The 20,386-nt window shown below is 40.3% G+C and overlaps 2 protein-coding genes across 4 annotated transcripts in view; both read right to left on the bottom strand.

Annotated features, from left to right (window-relative positions):
- The window catches only part of LOC132978420 (immunoglobulin kappa light chain-like), a 35,862-nt gene extending 25,585 nt beyond the window's left edge, over positions 1–10,277 (bottom strand). The window contains exons 1-4 of one of the 3 annotated variants that reach the window (XM_061043638.1): positions 10,059–10,277; positions 9,655–9,966; positions 1,941–1,994; positions 235–543 (exon numbers count right to left, since the gene is read on the bottom strand). In XM_061043638.1, coding sequence (XP_060899621.1) covers positions 235–543; positions 1,941–1,994; positions 9,655–9,966; positions 10,059–10,101 — 718 coding nt within the window. In that variant the 5' untranslated portion in view covers positions 10,102–10,277. The remainder of the gene's footprint in view (positions 1–234; positions 544–1,940; positions 1,995–9,654; positions 9,967–10,058) is intronic. The other 2 variants (XM_061043636.1, XM_061043637.1) reach the window with 2 other exon arrangements.
- A 2,662-nt stretch (positions 10,278–12,939) lies between these two features.
- LOC132979584 (immunoglobulin lambda-1 light chain-like) overlaps positions 12,940–20,386 on the bottom strand; it is a 9,281-nt gene continuing 1,834 nt past the window's right edge. The window contains exons 3-7 of the mRNA XM_061045493.1: positions 18,124–18,184; positions 16,179–16,487; positions 16,015–16,077; positions 14,437–14,484; positions 12,940–14,242 (exon numbers count right to left, since the gene is read on the bottom strand). Coding sequence (XP_060901476.1) covers positions 14,109–14,242; positions 14,437–14,484; positions 16,015–16,077; positions 16,179–16,487; positions 18,124–18,184 — 615 coding nt within the window. The 3' untranslated portion in view covers positions 12,940–14,108. The remainder of the gene's footprint in view (positions 14,243–14,436; positions 14,485–16,014; positions 16,078–16,178; positions 16,488–18,123; positions 18,185–20,386) is intronic.

The following is a 20,386-nucleotide window of genomic DNA, read 5'->3' as shown; positions in this document are numbered from 1 at the left end:
ATAACGTATGTTGACTGAGTTGGTTTTTCCTTAAAGGTAAGTATAAACAGATTTTGATCTTACTGTCAGTCGGCTGCAGAGTTGGCAGGTCTGTCGGCTCTCTCTCTGGAGGACTGGAGGTCGTAGGAACTGAGACCTCTGTCAAACAGAAGCAGTTAAAAATAAACTCCTCTGCTCCATCGTCTCCACATGAAGCTGAATCACTGCTGAATGCAGACACCAACCCTTCATTACCTGTTCCTGTTTGAGCATTCACTGTGCCCCCCTGATGCTGCACTGAGCAGAGGTATTTATAGGTGCTGTACTCTCTCTGAGGGATCGTCAAGATGGAGGCGCTGCACCCCGACTCCCTCAGCTCCTGCTGCTTCGCCTTAGCAGGGTGCGCATCTTGCAGAGGACCGTTCACTTTCTGTTTTTTCCAGGAGATCTGGACCAGAGGAGGAAACATGGCTGAGGCCACACACAGTAGAGAGTTCTTCTCCTCCAGCTGGGCTCTCGATGCTGCCGGGTACACGCTCACCACGGGCTTCACCACCTGCTCATCTTTGAAAGAGCAACAACACACACACAATTATTCTAAAATTCTATAACTTCCACTTTGAACTTCCAACCCTATTTCATAAAAAAATGGGACCTGGTGTAAAATGTAAATTAAAACAGAATGTGATGATTTTGAAAACCCTAAAACTCCTCGTTCAATAGAAAATACCACAAAGATAACTGATACATTTTATTGTTTTTGGAAAATGGATACACCCATTTTTATCTTGACGCCAAAGTAACATGTTTTAAAATAGCGGTCAAAAGAACATCCCAGAGGATCAAGAACCTGTTCATAAACAGGTCGGATATGTTGAGACAGCGTTATCATCTGAGATAAAACTGTATTCTGAAGAACAAAGTTGGTTGGTCTTCTCTGGCACAGAGACGTGATAAACACATGTATGTCTTTAAATCACTTATTGGACGTACACCATCTTATATAACATCTCTGCTGAACTGGACCAAACTCACTCTACTGATCGTCTTTTGCTTCAAGTCCCGTGGGTCTTCTTTTAACTTGGAAAAATCTGCATTTAGCTTTTCTGCTCCAAAAATGTGGAATAACTCACAACCGACTCTAAAGATGGACACTCGTGTTTCTCTTGGACAAATTAAGACAATGATCTCAAACCACTTTACCACACTGCAATTGTTTTTACTGAGAATCATTCCGACCCGTCTTTGTTGTTTTATTTGGGCTCTTTTTTTGTGTGTCACTACATCCTTATAAATGAGGGAAACCTCAATGATCTAATGATGAAATTATATTTTCCGAAGCACACTGACCAAATAATTAAATTAAATTAAATGTGTCTTTCTAGAAAATAAATGTGCATAACAGCAAATATAAAATTGTCATCACCGTTGTGTTTACCACCCGGCATCTATTATTTAACACACTGTTTAGAACCTGTAGATATATGTGTGAGCAAAGATAGAAATATATGTGTCTATTAAACATCATGTTACGTGCTGTGTAGGACATTAAATAGCCTAAGTGCTGTAATATTACATGTGATATCTTTAAGGGTCTTATTTAGTAACCAGGTTCATTATTTATTCACATAAAAAGCATATGCTCCATTAAATAAAAAGCTGTTTTAACAAGGTTAATTTTTGTACATCATCATAATTGAATCCGTATTTTATGTTTGTTTGTGTTTTTATTAAAAGCTGCTGCTGACTCACTGAGAGAATCCAAAACATATTTGTAATAATAAAGTTACAGACCTTTCTTAAGAAACGTGTTTATCACACGGAGCAATAAATACTGACTTCAGATGTGACATTTAAACTTCTTTCAGGTACTATGAGTTCTCTATAAAACACAACATATAAGCCCTAAAGCAGCAGACTTTAATTTAAAAACAATGGATTAATAGATGTTTTCTTCTTACCTGTTACAAACAGTTTAGTTCCAGAGCCAAAGATGCCCCACACAGTGAAACAGACTGATACAAAAACCCCGTCTGCTGCTGAATACAAGTTCCTGTATCAAGTTATGAGCCAGGATCATATTTCAGCTCCCTCGTGTGTTTCACATCAACATGTTTTTTTTTTCATACTCCAGCAGTGTAATGTCTGTCAGTCTACTACTTTAGTCCACATGGATTATGGTGCATTCATGTGATGTCGGACACATCGGGAAAACAAGTTTCTGAGTTGGAAAAGGAACATGAACGCTTGCTCAAGTCGGAGCAACAACTCGGAAACTCGGGAAAGAATTAGGAGCCCGACTTGACGTCAGAATCGTCATCACATGGGGGGCAAAAGATGTTTAGTTAATGTTAAAATACTTTTTATTAATTCACTTATTGTTCATCAATGTTGTAATCGTATATAACTAGTAACGGAGACATTCCTCACATCGTCTCCGTAGCATCCACAAAGTCTGTTGTTGTTACAACATTTCAATCTGAAAGCACGTGAACACACTGAAGTCAGGTATGAGCTAACAAAACAAAGGAACCCCTGGAGGCGACCATGTTGCTTGTTCAACTTGCTGCAAACTCGCAACTGAAATGTTGTTTACGTCGTTGTTACGTCATACCCAGTTTCAAGATCTGAGTTCTGAGGTAAATAGAACTCACCACAAACCTGGATAAAACTGAGATAGGTATGAGCGGAAACCTCCAGTGTTGAAAAATGAAGCCTATGTGGAAGTGCTAAATCCTGCAGTTTGTCCACTGACCACTAGAGGCTGGCTCCAGGAAAACTGGAAGTCACATACAGACCACAGCCAAAAAGCAGTTTTTACAGCAAAAACAAACACGTTTACAGCCTGGTACAAAAACCAAATATGTCTGATTAGTTATTGTCATCACATTCACTGTACGTGAATTCTTATTATAAAGGCTCAGTTTTGATTTTATGAACGATACGTGTTATCCATATTTAAGTGTGTAGCTGATCTGATCGACAGGCGAGGTAACGGTTTGTCAAGAGTCTTATAACCCGTCTCAGCTCTCAGCCTGTTGTTAGGTTGACTGAAAGTTAGGGTGAGTCAGCATTTCCAGCATGGCGGCTGCTCCCGATGAGCCTCCGGAGTCCCCTGCAAGAACAGACAGCAGACGTCACTCAGGCTTCTTCCATTAATATTTACAGTCAATGGATAGGAACCGGTGTTACAGTTTAAAGAGAGACTATGTTAGCAGAATGCGTGTTAGGTTGTCATAGTTACAACAGATGTTGAAGACAGAAAGTGTCCTTATCGATGCCTTGTTTAGTTTTTTATCCAAGATATATATGAGTGTTTTTGATGTTTGAATCTTTGCTCTGCTCAATTCAGCGTCATATTGCCTCTATCGCTCTCTCTACCTCTCTCTCTGCTAAACCACAAACTTTTTACGTACAAGTTACCCCTAGCTTCAGTCCGGCTGAGGGGTCTGGAGGAAAGCTAATGACACAGTTGACCTGACCGATTGGAGAACTAGGTGGGACGTTCTGGAGCAGTGCTTAACTGGTTTAAGTCTTACTTTAAAAGACTGTGACTACTTTGTGAACACAAAAATGACATGTGGCGTTCCCCAAGGCTCCATCCTGGGGCCTCTTCTGTTTAACATGTACATGCTCCTATTGTCAACAGGCGGCCATGGCCCCTAAATCCTTAGATTTTTGAAGCAAACTAACAAAAACTGATTTGTGAAATCAAGAGGGATATAGTTAGATGGGAAATCCTACCTCTGACTCTGATATGGAGAATAGAAACTGTGAGAATGAATATCCCACGAAGATTACTATTTGTGTTCCAGTCGTTGCCTACAAGGGTTCCTAGCTACATATTAAAAACAGTGGACAAAATCATGTAAAGATTTCTGTGGCAAAATAAAAAAGGTAGAATTAAGTATACTTTTCTTCTTTGCTCGAAGGAGAAAGGGTTACATTTACCAAACTTAAAAAAGTACTACTGGGCAGCACCACTAAGGGCTATTATCATGTGGATAACCAGGCCCGGAGTGGGTAATCGGGAGAACCGGGACAATTCCCGGTGGGCCGGGCTGCCTCGGTACCGCAACAGTTTATAGATCATACAGACTTCAGTCGTTGCTCAAGTAGCGTTTCACTATAGACCAGTTTCTGAAAGTGTGCGCCTGAAAAACATGTAGAGCGCAGTGTTTCCCACTTGGACCGGCTGTCAAAGTATATTAGCGGCCACAAAACCTCTTTTTTCAAAAGCCTCTCTCCCTCATTTTGTCAAAAACGTGCATTAAAAGATAACGGTAGGTCCGCGCACGTGAGAGGGAGAGAGAGAGAGCTATACGGGTGAGCGAGAGTCGCAGAACGTGCCATTACACATAGTCCTTCAAGTGGACGGACAAGAAACAAGAAGTTAAATTGATCATCTGCTCTACGGTTTACATGTTTACCAGTGATTACAACTACATTGTAGACTGCAGTCTCTGTTTACTGCCTCTGGTCTGATATCTGTTGAGATGTTCTTAAATCGTTTGAGCTGCTGTTAATACTCAAAATATTTAAAATACTGAACATTACAATTCATTAAAAATAAATCTGCTTTAGCGCAGCAAACAGTTTGACATCATCAAGTAGAATGACCACTCAGAACCCCCAACTAAAACTGACTTCCAGCGTCCCTCCACTAATGTCACTTTTGTATAAAACACTGAATGTTGTAGAGATGTGATCCAAATTTATAGGGTGGAGCAGGAGAAGAGTGATAATCATATTGACAGTATGCCAACAATCCACTTTTTATTGACATTCATTGAGCTACCTGTAGTTTACTTCATGCTCCAATCAAATCTGACATTTGCAATAGGCTGAAAGGAGAGCACCTGGCTGCCTACCTGAGGGTCTCCATCAATGGCCTGAGCCTCTGGATTTCATGTTTTGACAATTTGTATTTAATTACTGTAACAGCATAAAATTGTTAAAAGAGAACAAAGTTTTTCATACATTTAGCCTCTTCATATTTAACTTTAAAATGTACACATTTTTCTCACGGGGGGGCATGCCCCCGGACCCCCCTAGGCAGTACGGTGTCCCCCCACAATAGTCTCATAAAATCCTGTGGGAGACACTGGCAGCTAATGCTTTGAATTGAAAATTATATATTTTTCAAATAAACTATTTAATACAAGGTAGTGAAGAGTGCACTATTTCAGACTTATGTATGTACTGTAATAAACTTAAAGACGCCATGTTCAATAAAATAGTTTGTTTTATACGCTGTAGTAGGCTATTGCCATCCTAACATATCATATTAAAACATATCATATTAAAACATATCATATTAAAACATATCATATTAAAACAACCTGGATTTTTATTCAGACAAACGGTGAATCTTCACTAACACGGCGTGATACGGACTGAATGAAAGAATGAAGAAATGAAACAGTGTTTCTGGCTCTGAAAGAGGAGACCTAGAGAAACTCAGGGTTCACTGAAGAAAACCTGCTCACGACCAGGTTAGGTTCACAGACTCAGTTACCATAGTAACTGACTCAGAGGTAAAGTAACCTCTCCCTCTGAAACGGGCTGGAGTTACCCCTCTTTCTCGGGTTTGAGTGACCTCCTCTTCTGAAACAGAATACCCAGAGTTTCCCTCATTTCAGGGTGAACTGACTCAGAGTTTACACAAAACCTTCTTTCAGAAACGGGCCCAGATCTGTTCATGTATTTAGATGTTTTCAAACCTTGGAGACGGTTCACACTTCACGGTTCTTGTCCTGATTTTAGCTCCTTGTTTTTTATTTTGCTGTTTCTTTGTTTTCATGGCTTACTCTCATTTGAAAAAAATGCTATGACATTTTATTTACTAACAAATATGATGTATTCTGCATTTGTTTCCAGCAACATATGTTGGTTTTCAATAAATGAAACAAATACCTTTATGAGGGTAAAATACTGGTGTGTACAGATGTTGTGATTTCTTTAGCTTGTGACTTCTGTAGCATTAATGCACAGTATCTGCTGTTAACATGGCATACTATACAAGGAAACTGTCTACTAGATGTTCTACATGTAGTGTAAATCGTGATATCAGTTCACACAGAATAAAATATTTTGTGCTTTTCCAGTTACCAAACCTGAAAATAGAAAGTACCACATTTGAGAATTTTGGTAGATCATCCTTTTATTAACAATTAAAAACCTTTATGCCACTTATATGTCAGTTCACGATTAAGACTCAGTAGTTCCTAAAATATAATCACTTACAGTCCAGTCAGTAATGTATGTAATGTAAAGCCATCTCCTGCTAAAGCAGAAACATTTTTTCTCAGCTATAGGTTTACTGTAACATGGAATATGTGGTAAGGGCTTCAGTATAGTCCACATCTATAGTCCAGCTATTTTGTGGCTGCTGTAATCCATTTTGTTCCACAGCCTGTTGTAGATAAACCTGAATGTCTGGGTCACCTCATGAATCAATTGTTTGCCTGGCCTCCGGAAACACATTTAGTTCCCTGTCTTCAACAGCAAATCCACAGTCCCTTGAACCAAACCTGCAAATTCAGACAATTATAGAATTATGAAAAGGTTTTTTAACCAGATTTTAGAAATGTAGTTTGAAATGGCCATTGTTAATAAGATGTGTTTGCTTGTTGATCTACAGAAATGTGAAAGTAAACAAAGGCAGGACAACTAGCCTATAAATTATATTAAATACTATAATTTACAAAAATGTACAATAATCCAAATATAGTTACCATAACGCAGTGCAATTTGTTATAATACAATATTCAGTTTATGATCATTTAACTCTGAGTTGATGTGGATTACCTGTGAGGGAATCCCTCCAGGACATGAGGCAAGTCTGGATGGTCGAACCCTGTGCTTGTTCCAGAGGTCCGTACATTCATCCAGGTCTTTCTGCAGAACATTACTGAAGCAGAATCTCAGTAAGCACTGGTGTTCATGGCAACCGTTGAAGTGTCCAGAGTCTCTTAGGTCTCCAAACAGGTCCATCCAAAACTGAGACCTAGGAATACATTAAATGCAAAGTTGTTGTTTTTTTTTACACACGAGGAGAAATGTTTAATTGATTGAATAATCTAGAGGGCTGAGATGAGGAATGTTATCAGCATTTTAAAGAGTGGTCTGAAAACAATAATTCATAATAGTGAATATTGAATAATTGATCTGATCACTAGTAATACATAGTTACATACCTTCCTCTTCTGAAAAAGGACCACCATGACTCGATATGCTGATTCCCTGTTGATGAGCTGTAACTGTGTCTTGACGAGCCTCCATAGTAGTCCGTATGTGCATGGCGGAGGGCACATTGTGTTGCTGCCACTGTCCCATGTTCTGTTCCGAGGTCAGTTCTGAATCTCATTGGGATCACACCAACACTTTTAATATACAATTAATATAATTGTGCGCGATGACAGATGGGTTGTTGTTAGTAGTTCCACAAACAAGCCACATTATTCTCATTGAAAAGCCGTCTATACATCCTGAGAGGGCCGATCCAAAGGGTTTCAGTTTGTCATAGCCATCTGCATGCCATCTGTAGTTCAGACTCATGGAATGATACGTGCGTCTTGTAAACCTCCGGCGTGTTCTCAAAGCCGTCCCATGTGGACTTATTGTTTCAACAAGCTCATTACTACTTCTCGTTTCACACAGTTTGTGTTTTTGTTGAAGAACTTGCCACATAGTCCGATAGCCGAAGAGTTGCCCTGCAGCTCAGTCTGAACCTCGGCTAGTGGAGAATAGTTCCATCGTCTGTACAAAGCTGCTTCTTTTAAACGTGTCTTTAGCGTACGGATACTCATATGAATGTTGTGAAAGGTTGACAGCATATCCAATATCACCTCATATGTATGGCCTGCATCAGAATATTCTCTGAGAGTAGAGAGTCTGATTCTCCGGTTTCACTCATGTTTTCAAATCAACTCGCGGAAGCATGCTGCTTCCAGTTAAAAAGACGGACATTGCGTTCGTCCAATCAGCGACGATCCTTGTCGACTGCAGGTACCTACCTTTTCCAGTTTGGGTTAATGTTGTTGTGTTTTTTGATTTGTGTTTTTTGATTTGTGTTTGTTGATTTGTGGTTGTGTTTTTCACTTCCGGGCCACCGTACTCTCCGGCCCTGTGGATAACTATTGATACAGATTCTTTCTGGGTGGGAAGGGAACAGAACTCATGTCCAAAGTTACCTTTAGGTGCACTTCCCTTTCTGACAGAAAAGTCTCAGAGGGGAGTTAAGATTACTAATGAATGCACGAGGGAAACGTTGAAAATATGGTCAATAGTACAAAATAAATTTGGACCGTCAAACTCCACTCGTAGAGCTACTAAAATAGCAGTAAATCCATTTTGTACCCTCCACTATGGATACAGGATACAACAAGTGGACAAACAAAGGATTGATTTATATAGCTCAAGTGTTTAAAGGACCAAACATGAAATCTTTTGAACAACTTAGAAAGGAGTTTAGTCTACCTGCACAAGATTTGTATACATTTCTACAATTAAGGAGTTATCTTCAGAAATATAAGGAATGGGATTTACAGAGCACCCTCTGCAATAGAGGAAGTATTAATGTCATGTACAGAAAAAGAAACAAAGAAAGGTGTTATTTCAAAGATAGATAACATCATGAGGGTTAAAGAACTTCTGAGTTGTGCTGGAGGGGATGTGGACTAGTGGGGGATTTTACACACATATTCTGGGACTACCTGAAAATTGTAGACTTTTGGAAAAATGTCCAAAAAGAAATGAATCAGATTCTGGGCATCAATCTAATCTTGGATCCTTCACTCTTTATTTTGGGTAAAGCTCCTGATACCAACATGGACAGAGACTTGATTTCCTTGCTTAGAGTTTTGCATAGAAAACAATACCAGCATCCTGACTGAAACCACAACCTCCCAACCTAACTCAGTGGAGACAGAGATTAAAACATGTTTTTATCCTGGAAAAAATCAGACCAAGATTACATCTGAAAACAAACAGATTTCAGTCTTGGGACGGCAGTAGCTCAGTCTGTAGGGACTTTGGTTGGGTCCTGTTTGTGCATGTGTGTGTATTTCAGCCTGTGTGTGTGTTCATGTTCATTAAACAGAGTGTGAAACTGAATTTCCCCTCGCAGGATTAATTAAATATAAATTATTATTATTAGTCACCTCTTAACATTTTGTTCTCCTTTAAATGCACTTGTCCAGTGTAAAGCAAATTACCAATATGTTTACAGAAGTTGTTGAGTCAATCAAGAAAAAGATGTGAAGATGTGCCATATGTCTGTAAATCTATTTCTACCTAATGTGTGAATGAATAAATGGGTGTTTTATACCTGTATGGATATGGATTATGTAACATGACATGTAAAGATTACATGAGAAATTGGACGAGTGTAACGGAAAAACATCTATTTGTGTATTAAATAAAAAACATGTTCTAAAAAAAACAAAAACCCAAAACCTAAGTATATTTTTACAATAAAGAAGTCCTGTCAGCAGTGATAGAATAAATCCCTCAGTGTTTGTGACTCTGGCTGAGATGGAGGTGAAACATGTGAACCTGGGCTGTGGTTCACTGCTCTCTTCCTGTAACTAACTCTGAGTGACATCTGTTCATGTGTTGGTTTTTGTTCAGGCAGCTCGCTTCATTTCTCACTGTGGAGATCACTACCACTACCACTAATCCAACAGGAGCAGTAATATGTGGCTGAATGAGAGTCTTTAACTCTCTGGATCTGAAGCTCCCAGCCTTTCTTTTTCACAGCTGAGAAATCATCTTCCTGTGGATGATTGTAGCGTTTATCTAAAGCTCCAGTACTCCTGTCAATACGAAGAATCACTCTGAATGTTTCTGTGTCTTTCTTTTGGTACCAGTATACGTAGCTACCACACTGATCAGTGCCTCCACAGCTGAAGGAGACTTCTTCACCGACTCTCCTGGTCAATGATAAATCATCCTGAATCAGCTCGGCTGCCATGGAAACCAGCGCTGCAGAGAGAGGGTCAGACAGGTGAATGTTAGTGTGACGGTGTTTGGTAAAGGTAGAGTTTGTGGGCTCCTGATTGGCCGGAAACACTCACCTGAACACAGGCAGCACAGGGCGGCGGCTGGGAGGAGAAGCATTTTGGAGCTGCGATGTTTCCTCTGGTGAACCCGAGGAGAAGTGACGCTGTGACGCTGCAGAGGACAAACAAGGACGAGCTGAGAGATGAGACGAGGAACACGTGGTTTCTATCAGAGGCCTCAGATCTCCCATCAGCCCCTGATTCTATTCAAAGTTCTGAAAGTCTGCAGGAAGTTAAGAATCTGAATGTTTCTATAACTTTTTTTATTGCATAATTTGAAAATCTTTTATTTACCTCTGCAGGTGTTTTTTGTAACTTAATTCTATATAGATGTTTAATGTCTGTTCTTATTTCTGCTGCTGATGTAAAAGAAGGAGACAAACAGCATGTCTTTGCTCATTTCATGAATTCAGAAAATGTATTTTCAAACTTCTTCAAAAGGAATAACTCTGTTTGCACTGATGAAGTCTGTTTTCATACCTTCAACATTTCTTTAAGAGGTCTTTTTCTTCACACTTTGATGTTTCTTATGATGAAAACTTTAAAATATTAACAACAAAAGACACATCTGATATAACATGAGTCTTTAAAGTGTTACCTCAGTGTCACATCTTTAAATAAACTCCTCCTTCATGACTGTTTGTTGGATTTCAAACACGTTTTTTCAGAAGGTGGATCTCTGTGTGTCGGAGTCTAACTTAAAGGAGAAAGAGCACCACCTTATGGTCAGTTTGGGGAACTGCAAAGGTACCCTGATGATGCTGGTAGTGGTATTCAGGACAAGGGGAAACCTCTGGTGTTGAAAAATAAAACAATCCTGCAGTTCCTCGAGGGTCTGCTTGAGGCTGGAAGTCACATACTATCTTATTTTAAAATGTTAATGAATGTATTCTACTAGGTGTGGACTAACGTGACTTACTTATGTTGTTTTAACTTCTTTACTCTGGTTGCGTCCGACTCCTTTTAGTCGTGTTGGTCCAACTTATTTTAACGTGGTAAAAAATGCATGCCAACAAAAGCCATCATTTAAAGCTAAACTCAAATAACCTTTTCTTTAAACCTTTCAAACAATGTATACTTTGAAAGAAATAACTTAAACAGAAGTTTAATAAAATGTTTACAGCCTGGTTGGAGTAAAAGATAAAATATCACAGACCCAACGTGGTTATGTTGCAACAGATCTGGAGACTCTCCACTTGTCCCTCTCTCCTTTCATTGGGCTTTTCTATTTTGTCCCCCAAAATGCACCAACCATTTCCCAACATTATGTGGACCATGGCTCACTACTCCCATTATCCTTTCTTGGGTCTTCTCAGGAGGAGTTTATTTCCCCAGAGAAAGCGCTCTCCCTTGTGGGCAGACTATCTGCACATCCCCATCTACCTGTTATTTAGCTTTTTAAATATATGTTTTGTTCATACAAGCATCTCATGTTGTCCTTTGTTTGCATACCAACCTAACATGGAGAGTTTATCTAGATTTGTTTCCCAGGGGAAGGATCTTTCCCTTGGGGATGGCCCTCATCTTGCCTACCTCTTTAATACCATACATGTTTTCTCTGTGCTTTTACACCACAGGTCACACCTACACATTCAAACACTGATGGTAGAGTCTGCTGTGTAAAGAGTCCATCAGAATTAACCTCTCCATTCATACACATGCTTACACTGTTGACGAAGCAGTGGGAGCAACTTGGGGTTAAGTGTCTTGCACGAGAACACATCGGACATGTGGCTGCAGGAGCTGGGGATCGAACCCCTGACCTTCAGTTTGAGAGACGACGACCCTACCAACTGATCCACTATATTGTACAATATTGACTGATTTCAGGAATAAAATCTTTATCCTTACAAATAATGGAAAGCTGAAACTTTGAGATACAAACAGTAGTGACGCAATGTGTTGCTGCAGCCACTAGAGGGCAGCAGCTTTAATCTTTACAGACAGGAGTACAGTCATGTTTACTGTATGAGCTGACAATATAGGAAACATCATCATAGTTTATCATATAACGATCATATGTATGACTTGTGGTTTTGTCCTGAAAAAAGGTTATTCATGACAGAACAAACGTGTGTAATGTTGCCAGTTTGTTAGTTTGATCAAACTTTGTTGATTTTTATCTTTTTTTAACTTTTAACTAATGTAAAGTGTCTGTAAGTACTTGAAAGCTCTTTATAAATTAAATGTATTATCATTATTTGTTATTTAACAAGCCAATGAATTAGTTAATGAACCAACAAATGAATATATACATTTTAGCTGTCGACACATTATCACTCAGGTGCGTCTCCTTTACTGAACAAATATACACAAACTCTGAGAACGTTGCCTCAAGGTGGGTCGACACTGTTGGTCTTCAGTTCATGTGAAGGGAAGGCTTTTTATGTGACAATAAAAAAGACAATAAAGTACAGAGTGTGAGAACAGTTCATCAGTGTGTGCAGCAGCAGATATGAATCTGTGGTTATTAGGGTTTAGAAAAACAGTTTACAGCAAATCAACACTTCCTCCCCTGCAGCAGGCAGGCTGTGTGGGTTTCCTGCTCTGCTGCCTCTTCTCTGTTAGTGAAGGGTTTTCAGTTTAATCACACAGCGACAGTTACGACCATCGACTCTGGTTAAAGCATCATTCCAGGATCTTCTGTTTGATTTTAGTGCTCAGAACTCTCAATATCAGCTTTCTGTCTAACTCTCTGTTTTATTATTTAACCTCAATGCAGAGAAAAAATTTATAATATATACTCGTATAAAAAGTTAGACAAGAAAACATGAAGCTATAATATACAAGCTTATTTAAAGCTACAAAGTGAAATTACTCATGACCAAAGACGCTGATCGTGTTTTTACATATTTATTGTGAAGCTAAATGAAATCCTTAAAAAGACACTTACAGCTCCTTTCATACACCAAAGACACATCTTTTACTCTTTTATTTGATTTAGCTTTATATTTATGCTGCTATGTAACAGTATTTCTACACTTCTTGACAGTAGCAGTACTGCTGTTTATGTGGGTTTTATAAACAATAATGCATCAATAACACCAAGACAAATTCCTTCTGTATACGATACAATCTGATAGACGTTTGTGTTATATATGTAATCTTAAGTGGGGTACACACAACAAGATAATCAAGCCGATTTCGGGGCCGATTCTCCACTTCTGACCAAATTCAGCAAAAGCCTGATTATCTGACGGTTCCAAAGATTATCTCACCAGATGTTCCTGTGGTGTAAAGTGTGTGATTTTAACCTCGCCGCCCCAATTTTAAATTGTCAGACATCCTGTTGTGTTGGGAGAACACAAAGCAAACACAAAGCATAAAGTTAGATGGATTTCATAAATGGAGGAGCAACTTGTTGATTTGTTTCAACAACACAAGTGTTTACACAACGTGTCTGTAAAACAAAGCACAATCCAACTGACAAGGACAGGAGTACCAGCTAACAGCTAGCCACATTTAGTTTGACCATCATGTTTGTTTACTCTTATGTCGTGTCTGACAGCGCGAGATGATGAGTTCTGAGAGTGGAGACTGTTGTTGAATGAATCTGTGAGTGTGTGGTGTGCTGAGTCGGTCATCTCGTTGCTCTCCACACACACTCTAAGAACTGAACTGGTAAATCTGTCATTACTTGTTGTCATGTGTGGGCTCTCACATTAGCCAGATCTTACTTAGCAATAAAAGTTATTCTGATTCAGTTGCTGATTGTCAATGCCCCCAAACTTACAACAGTAGCAGGATGTTAAACCCGGTGATGTACTTTTAAATAATCTGCTTGACTTATTTTCAATTTTGTTAAATATTTGTGAACTACAGGAAGATGAAGATAAACCATAAGATTGAGGTATTAGACTTCTTAGACAACATTTTGGACTGTTGATAAAAGCTGTAAATGGAATAAATTGATAAAGGTAGCCCACCCTGCAGTGTGTTCATTTATGTACAAAAAACACAGTGTCATCAGCATAGAGCTTTACTTTTTCACAAACAACCTTCTTTCATAAAAACTACAAAAACACTACAGCACATAACATCAGAAGACAATCAGTCAGCACATGTTCAGTGGATGGACGGTTTGTTGTTTCTGAAGATCCTCAGCAGAGAGAGTCCACAGCAGTACACCAGACTCTTCAGTATCAGCACCGTGTACAGCAGCGTCAGCAGCTTCACCTTGCACTGAGACTGAAAGGACACTGACAGACAAAAAGACATGGCTTAAGTTTTACAAATATAGAGAGTCATTTCATCCAAGGATAATTGACCCCATAAAAAAGATATTCCATCAGGCCCCACTACTTCAGTGTTTGAAATCTTATCTTTAAACATGACAGAATCAATTTCTTATTTCCCAGCAGTTAAACATGTCATTAAACGCAACGCAGCTCACCTCCTTCTCCAGCGTCCTGTAAGGCTGGTTTGGCTGTAGGTGCCTGGGCTGCAGGAGCAGGAGAAAAGATTAAGAACAGACAGCTGCTAAAATGTTTAGCTGCTTTGATAAACGGTCGGCGTAAATAACAGAAAAACACAGAAGAATAAATTAAGTAACGAATGTTTGGTTCATTAAATTTGTCTTTGCTTTCAGGTTAATTTCTAACACCAAACCACACCGAGCTTTCTTTAGCCTCTTTCACACACACTCCAGAAAATGTTTAGAAAATTTCAGGACAGTCTTCCCCTGAGTTGTTTGTTCAAACATGAACCTCACAGTGGGAGACTATCCCTGTCGGACCGGAGGGAGGGTGTCAGAGGCAGGACGTGTCGTAAGATGGCCGACAGAGCAACAGAGTCCGATGTAATGACACATTGGTTAAATTAACTCAACTCATTCTTTCCCTGACCTATAAAAGCTTATTCACGCCTTTGTCTTTACACGTTTGGACTACTGCAACGCTCTTTTCACTTCACGCCTCAGTCAGTCCTCGATCGCTAGACTCCAGCAAGAGCAGAAAGCTGCTGCCCGGATTTAAACCAAATCGCAGGTCCCACATTACCCCGATCCTTTCCCCCCTCCGTTGGCTGCCTGATACATATAGGATTGATCTTAAGATTCTTTTAGTAACTTTTAAAACACAACAGGGTCTGCCCCCCCTCCCCTCCTTACATTACAGAACTTTTGATTCCTTATGGTTCAAACCGAGATTTCAGATCATCAAGGGCACCTTTATTCATCGTTCCTAGGTCAAGTCTGTAACCAAGGGCAACCGAGCATTTGCCATCAGAGCCCCTAAGCTCTGGACCTCTCTACCTGAAGACATTAAGCTGACAAACTCCTGTAACTGTTGTTAAATGTTTGCTTTAGACATATCTTTATACGAAGGCCTTTTTTTTTTTTAAGGATTGAGTAGAAATTAATGTCCTGCTTTAATTAATTTAATTAAGTCTTATTCATAATTTTTTTGCTCACCAAAGTTTAATCCTGTGTATTTTGTGAAGCACTTTTGATTAATGTTTTATTTTTCATTGTCTGCATTCTGTAAAGCACTTTCTAACCTTGTTTAGATAAGTGCTATATAAATAAAGTTATTGTTATGATGACAGTTGTTGCTTTTTTATCAACACTACATGTAGTTCAACATGTCCATCGTATCCGCCTGCTCAATCGTAATGAATTGTCCTGAATATTTTGTGCTGTATTTACACACTGCCTCACCCAACATCTTCAGAAATGTCTCTCGGAGGCTAGCAGGAGATAATCTGTGTTAAATTGTGGTGAAAAAATCCCTAGCTGTGTGCTCACCAAAGCAGCTCGACCCGAAAATTTCAGCCTGCACCTAAGACAGATTCGTCTTCACTTTTCTCTTCCAAACAGGTCCCCTTTGAGGCATCTAAATACAAACTTAATCGGCCCTAATACGGAACCCTGTGGTACACCAGAGGTAATGTAAGTAGAGGGAGAAGAGTAATAACGTATGTTGACTGAGTTGGTTTTTCCTTAAAGGTAAGTATAAACAGATTTTGATCTTACTGTCAGTCGGCTGCAGAGTTGGCAGGTCTGTCGGCTCTCTGGAGGTCGTAGGAACTGAGACCTCTGTTAAACAGAAGCAGTTAAAATTAAACGTCAGTCCTCTGCTCCATCGTCTCCACATGAAGCTGAATCACTGCTGAATGGAGACACCAACCCTTCATTACCTGTTCCTGTTTGAGCAGTCACTGTGCCCCACTCATGCTGCACCGAGCAGAGGTATTTATAGGTGCTGTACTCTCTCTGAGGGATCGTCAAGATGGAGGCGCTGCACCCCGACTCCCTCAGCTCCTGCCGCTTCGCCTCAGCAGGTTTCACATCCTGCAGAGGACCGCTCCCTTTCTGTTTTTTCCAGGAGATCTGGACCAGAGGAGGAAACATGGCTGAGGCCACACACAGTAGAGAGCTCTTCTCCTCCAGCTGGGCTCTCGATGCTGCCGGGTACACGCTCACCACGGGCTTCACCACCTGCTCATCTGAAGACACACACACACGCTGATCATTTTACAAAATGAATGAAAAATAAGGAATAATTTCTAATTTACCTATTTCACATTCTCACTATCCGAGATGAAGACATATCCAAAACAAGAGTGCTCTGAGGCCGAAACAAGACAGAGTAAAAACACTTTCAACCCCCGAGACCTTCACAAAGTTTTCTAGTTACTAAGACCGATCTTGGGTACTAGAACACGGTCAACCTGCAGTGAATATCAAGATAAAGACTGATACACAGATTAACAGTAATTTCTAATCACCAATTAAATATAAATGAATTATATTGGAATATTTTATTCAGTATCTTCTTTTGTTAGAGTTTTATTTTAAATCGTCCTGGAAGTGTCAAATTAACCATCATGAATAATGCTCTTCTTATTTTTTTTACCATTTACAGATTATTAATTAAGTTTTCTATTTTATAAAAGAAAAATGACATGCATGTACTCCATTTTGTTTAACACAAAACCATTTTATATCGCATGATGTTTTGTAATTTAATTGCACAAAAGAAAACGGCTCCGTGTTTCTCTCTGAATGTTTCGGCGCTGCTGAAGGAACTCGTCGTAGCGCCCGACTTTAAAATGTGTAACATCAGACAAAGTTCTTTTACTTTTTTTTCCACGTTTCTTTGATCTAAAACTCCATTGATGTTCGATGTTGATATTCCAGAGCCCGGGCGTTCAAAAGGAAGGTGGTCACATGTAAAAGGTCGGATTGGATCGGATCCAAAGAACGTGTCGATCAAAAGAACAAAACGATGAAAGAAAATCAGATAAATTCAGGTGGTCAGGTTTAGATTTAATCTGCATTAATCCTCCAGTTTGTGTTGTTTAAACTTTGAACAAGGATTGAGATGACTTTGATTAAAATAATGAGGATTATTCTGCAGCAGACGACGGATTACAGGAACTCAATTTGAGTAAACTTTTTATTAGAGGGAGAAAAACTAAATTTTTTATAATTTTGGGTACATTTCTGAAGCTTTCTTGTCTTTATATATTTTGCTTGTTAAATCTCTGCAGTGACAGGAGATGAAGACGACATTATGGTTGAGACAAAAGCGACTTTGTCCGTTCATTTCACAACAAAGGCATTCAATTTTACAGAAGCCCAAATCTGTTATGTAACTACACATTTGATTCAGTTTTCAGTGATCAGTTTTTGGATGTTTTTTCTCGAGTTAATTTCTTCACTAATTTCTTGAGAAAAAAGAAGGAATATCAACTTGTCATCACAGGAAATTAACTGTCATTCTCTCGAGATAAATAAGTGATAAGATAAATAAACAGAATGCCGTGTGTCCACCTAGTGCTGTCTGTGCGCTCAGGAGTGTTTGTATGAAGCGATGTGCTGCTGAGTAACTGAGAGAATCAAAAACTGTAGATTTGTAAAATGCACGATGATGCATATGCAGCGTGATTAAACCTTTTGAAGTAATTATGGATTTTTTAACAAGAGTTGCATAGCTGCAAAAACTGTTTACTGAAAATGAGAAATATACAGCATATATAAATAAATATTTATATAATTAAATATTTATATAAATATATATAAACTCTGAAGCTGCAGACATTAATGTAAAGAACTGAAGAAATGAATGTTTATTCTTACCTGTGACAAACAGTTTAGTCCCAGAGCCGAAGATGAGGTGATCATACCACAGTGAAACAGACTGATACAAAAACCAATAACAGAGAGAACAGGTGATTATAACATGTTTAACTTTCATTGTTAATGTTCAAAATCAAAAGTTTACCTTTTGTTATTTATACTTAACAGGTGAAGCAATTTAACCCAGACTTCTTCTCTCCAGCATTGTTTTCTTTCTCTCCTTTAAAGGTGACATATCCTCCTCCTCTTCATCCACTTTAAATAAGTCTCAGAGCTCCTCAAATCATGTGTGAGAAGTTTGAGCACACATTTTCTGAAAATTAGAGCAGGCAAAAGTTGAGTATTTCTTTTAGTCCTACAAAATTAACACATTTTTAGTAACACCAATGTGTCTCCCTTTTTTCCTCAGTGCAGGCAAAAATATACTCATAGCAAAAAATAAAACTAAATAACAACAAAAAGACCAATCAAAGGATTATCTTAAGCAAATTGTTTCCCACAAAGGAAGTATTTTGTACAGGAGATAAAGAAAGTGTTTCCATGGCTTTGTTAAATCTCAGCGTTTAGCTATGCTGTGACATCATTAAAGATCGTCTTTTAAACTTGGTTCAGGAACAAAGACCACGCCTCCAACCCAACCCATTTCCATTTCATAAATATTCAAGCCTTCATCACTCCTATTCCTCTGACGCTGGTTTCACATCCCGCCCCAGGAACCACGAGGGTCCATACAGAGAGCAACAAAGAGACGACCCCCGACCCAGAGTCTCGACCCCTCTGGTCTCATCACGTCGTTTCTACATCGGCTGACACCAGTCCATCGTCCTTCTTTCATTCACCTCCCGACCCTTATCCCCCTTCCACCCTCAAGGCCCTGACACACCAAGGAGATCGTCGTCCGTCTCTCTAGTTTTTTGTGCAGTGTGGCTCCGTCGCTACATGTCGACCCCCTTCTGCCTTTTTTCAGACGATTCAACATGTTGAATCGGCGGTCGGTGAGAGGAATCTCTCTGATTGGCTGTTGGGAGGTTTCATTTCTCTCCAGCTCTCCTCACAGGTTCAGGAAAGCCCCTTGAGCCTCTGTAGTATCCATGCTTTCACCCATTAGTGAGATTTCTCCTCATCTGTCTCCTCCTCCTCAGGAAAGCCAAACGCAGCTACACACTAAAAATAACCGGACACTTCAAGGACAGCAGAGACGCGCGGAGCCTGTGGCGTGGTATCCAGACCATCACGGACTACAAACCCGTGCCACAGACCTGTGACAGCAACACCTCTCTGCTGAACGACCTCAACAGCTTCTTTGCCGGGTTTGAAGCACACAACAGCACGCCCCCACAGAAGACCACCCCCCCTCCCCATGACCAGACCCTGTGCCTGACTGCAGCCAGCGTGAAGAGAACCTTCTCCAAGATCAACACCCGCAAGGCTGCAGGTCCAGACAACATTCCTGGCCGTGTGCTGAAGGACTGTGCAGAGGAGCTCAAAGATGTCTTCACGGACATTTTCAACGCTTCTCTGAGTCAGGCTGTTGTTCCGTCGTGCTTCAAAGCCACCACCATCGTACCCGTTCCAAAGAAGCCCTCACCATCCACTTTCAATGACTATCGACCCGTTGCACTGACCCCCATCGCCATGAAGTGCTTTGAAAGGTTAGTCATGGCCCACATCAAATCCACCCTCCCCGCCACCCTGGACCCCTACCAGTTTGCATACCGAGGTAACAGATCCACCGAGGATGCCATCTGTTCTGCTCTTCACCCAGCCCTCACCCACCTGGACACCAAAAACTCATACGTCAGAATGCTGTTCATAGACTTCAGTTCAGCATTCAACACCATCATCCCTCAGCAGCTGATCGGCAAACTGGACCAGCTGGGGCTCAGCACCTCCCTGTGCAACTGGCTGCTGGACTTCCTCAGCGAGAGGCCTCAGACGGTGCGGGTCGGCGGCAGCACATCAAAAACCACCATCCTGAGCACTGGGGCCCCCCAAGGTTGTGTGCTCAGCCCCCTGCTCTTCACGCTGCTGACCCACGACTGCGCTCCATCCTTCAGCAGCAACCACATTGTGAAGTTCGCGGACGACACAACAGTGGTTGGTCTCATCTCCAACAACGATGAGACGCACTACAGGATGGAGGTCAGCCAACTGGCCACGTGGTGCAGAGACAACAACCTCTTCCTGAACGTCGACAAGACCAAGGAGGTTGTTGTCGACTTCCGGAGAGTCCCCACTCCTACACCCCCACTGACCATCGACG

Source organism: Labrus mixtus, chromosome 8 (genome assembly GCF_963584025.1).
Source record: "Labrus mixtus chromosome 8, fLabMix1.1, whole genome shotgun sequence".
In the NCBI taxonomy this organism is placed as follows: Eukaryota; Metazoa; Chordata; class Actinopteri; order Labriformes; family Labridae; genus Labrus; species Labrus mixtus.
Note: the sequence above shows the minus strand (reverse complement) of the source record. Positions and strands in the feature narration are given on the sequence as shown.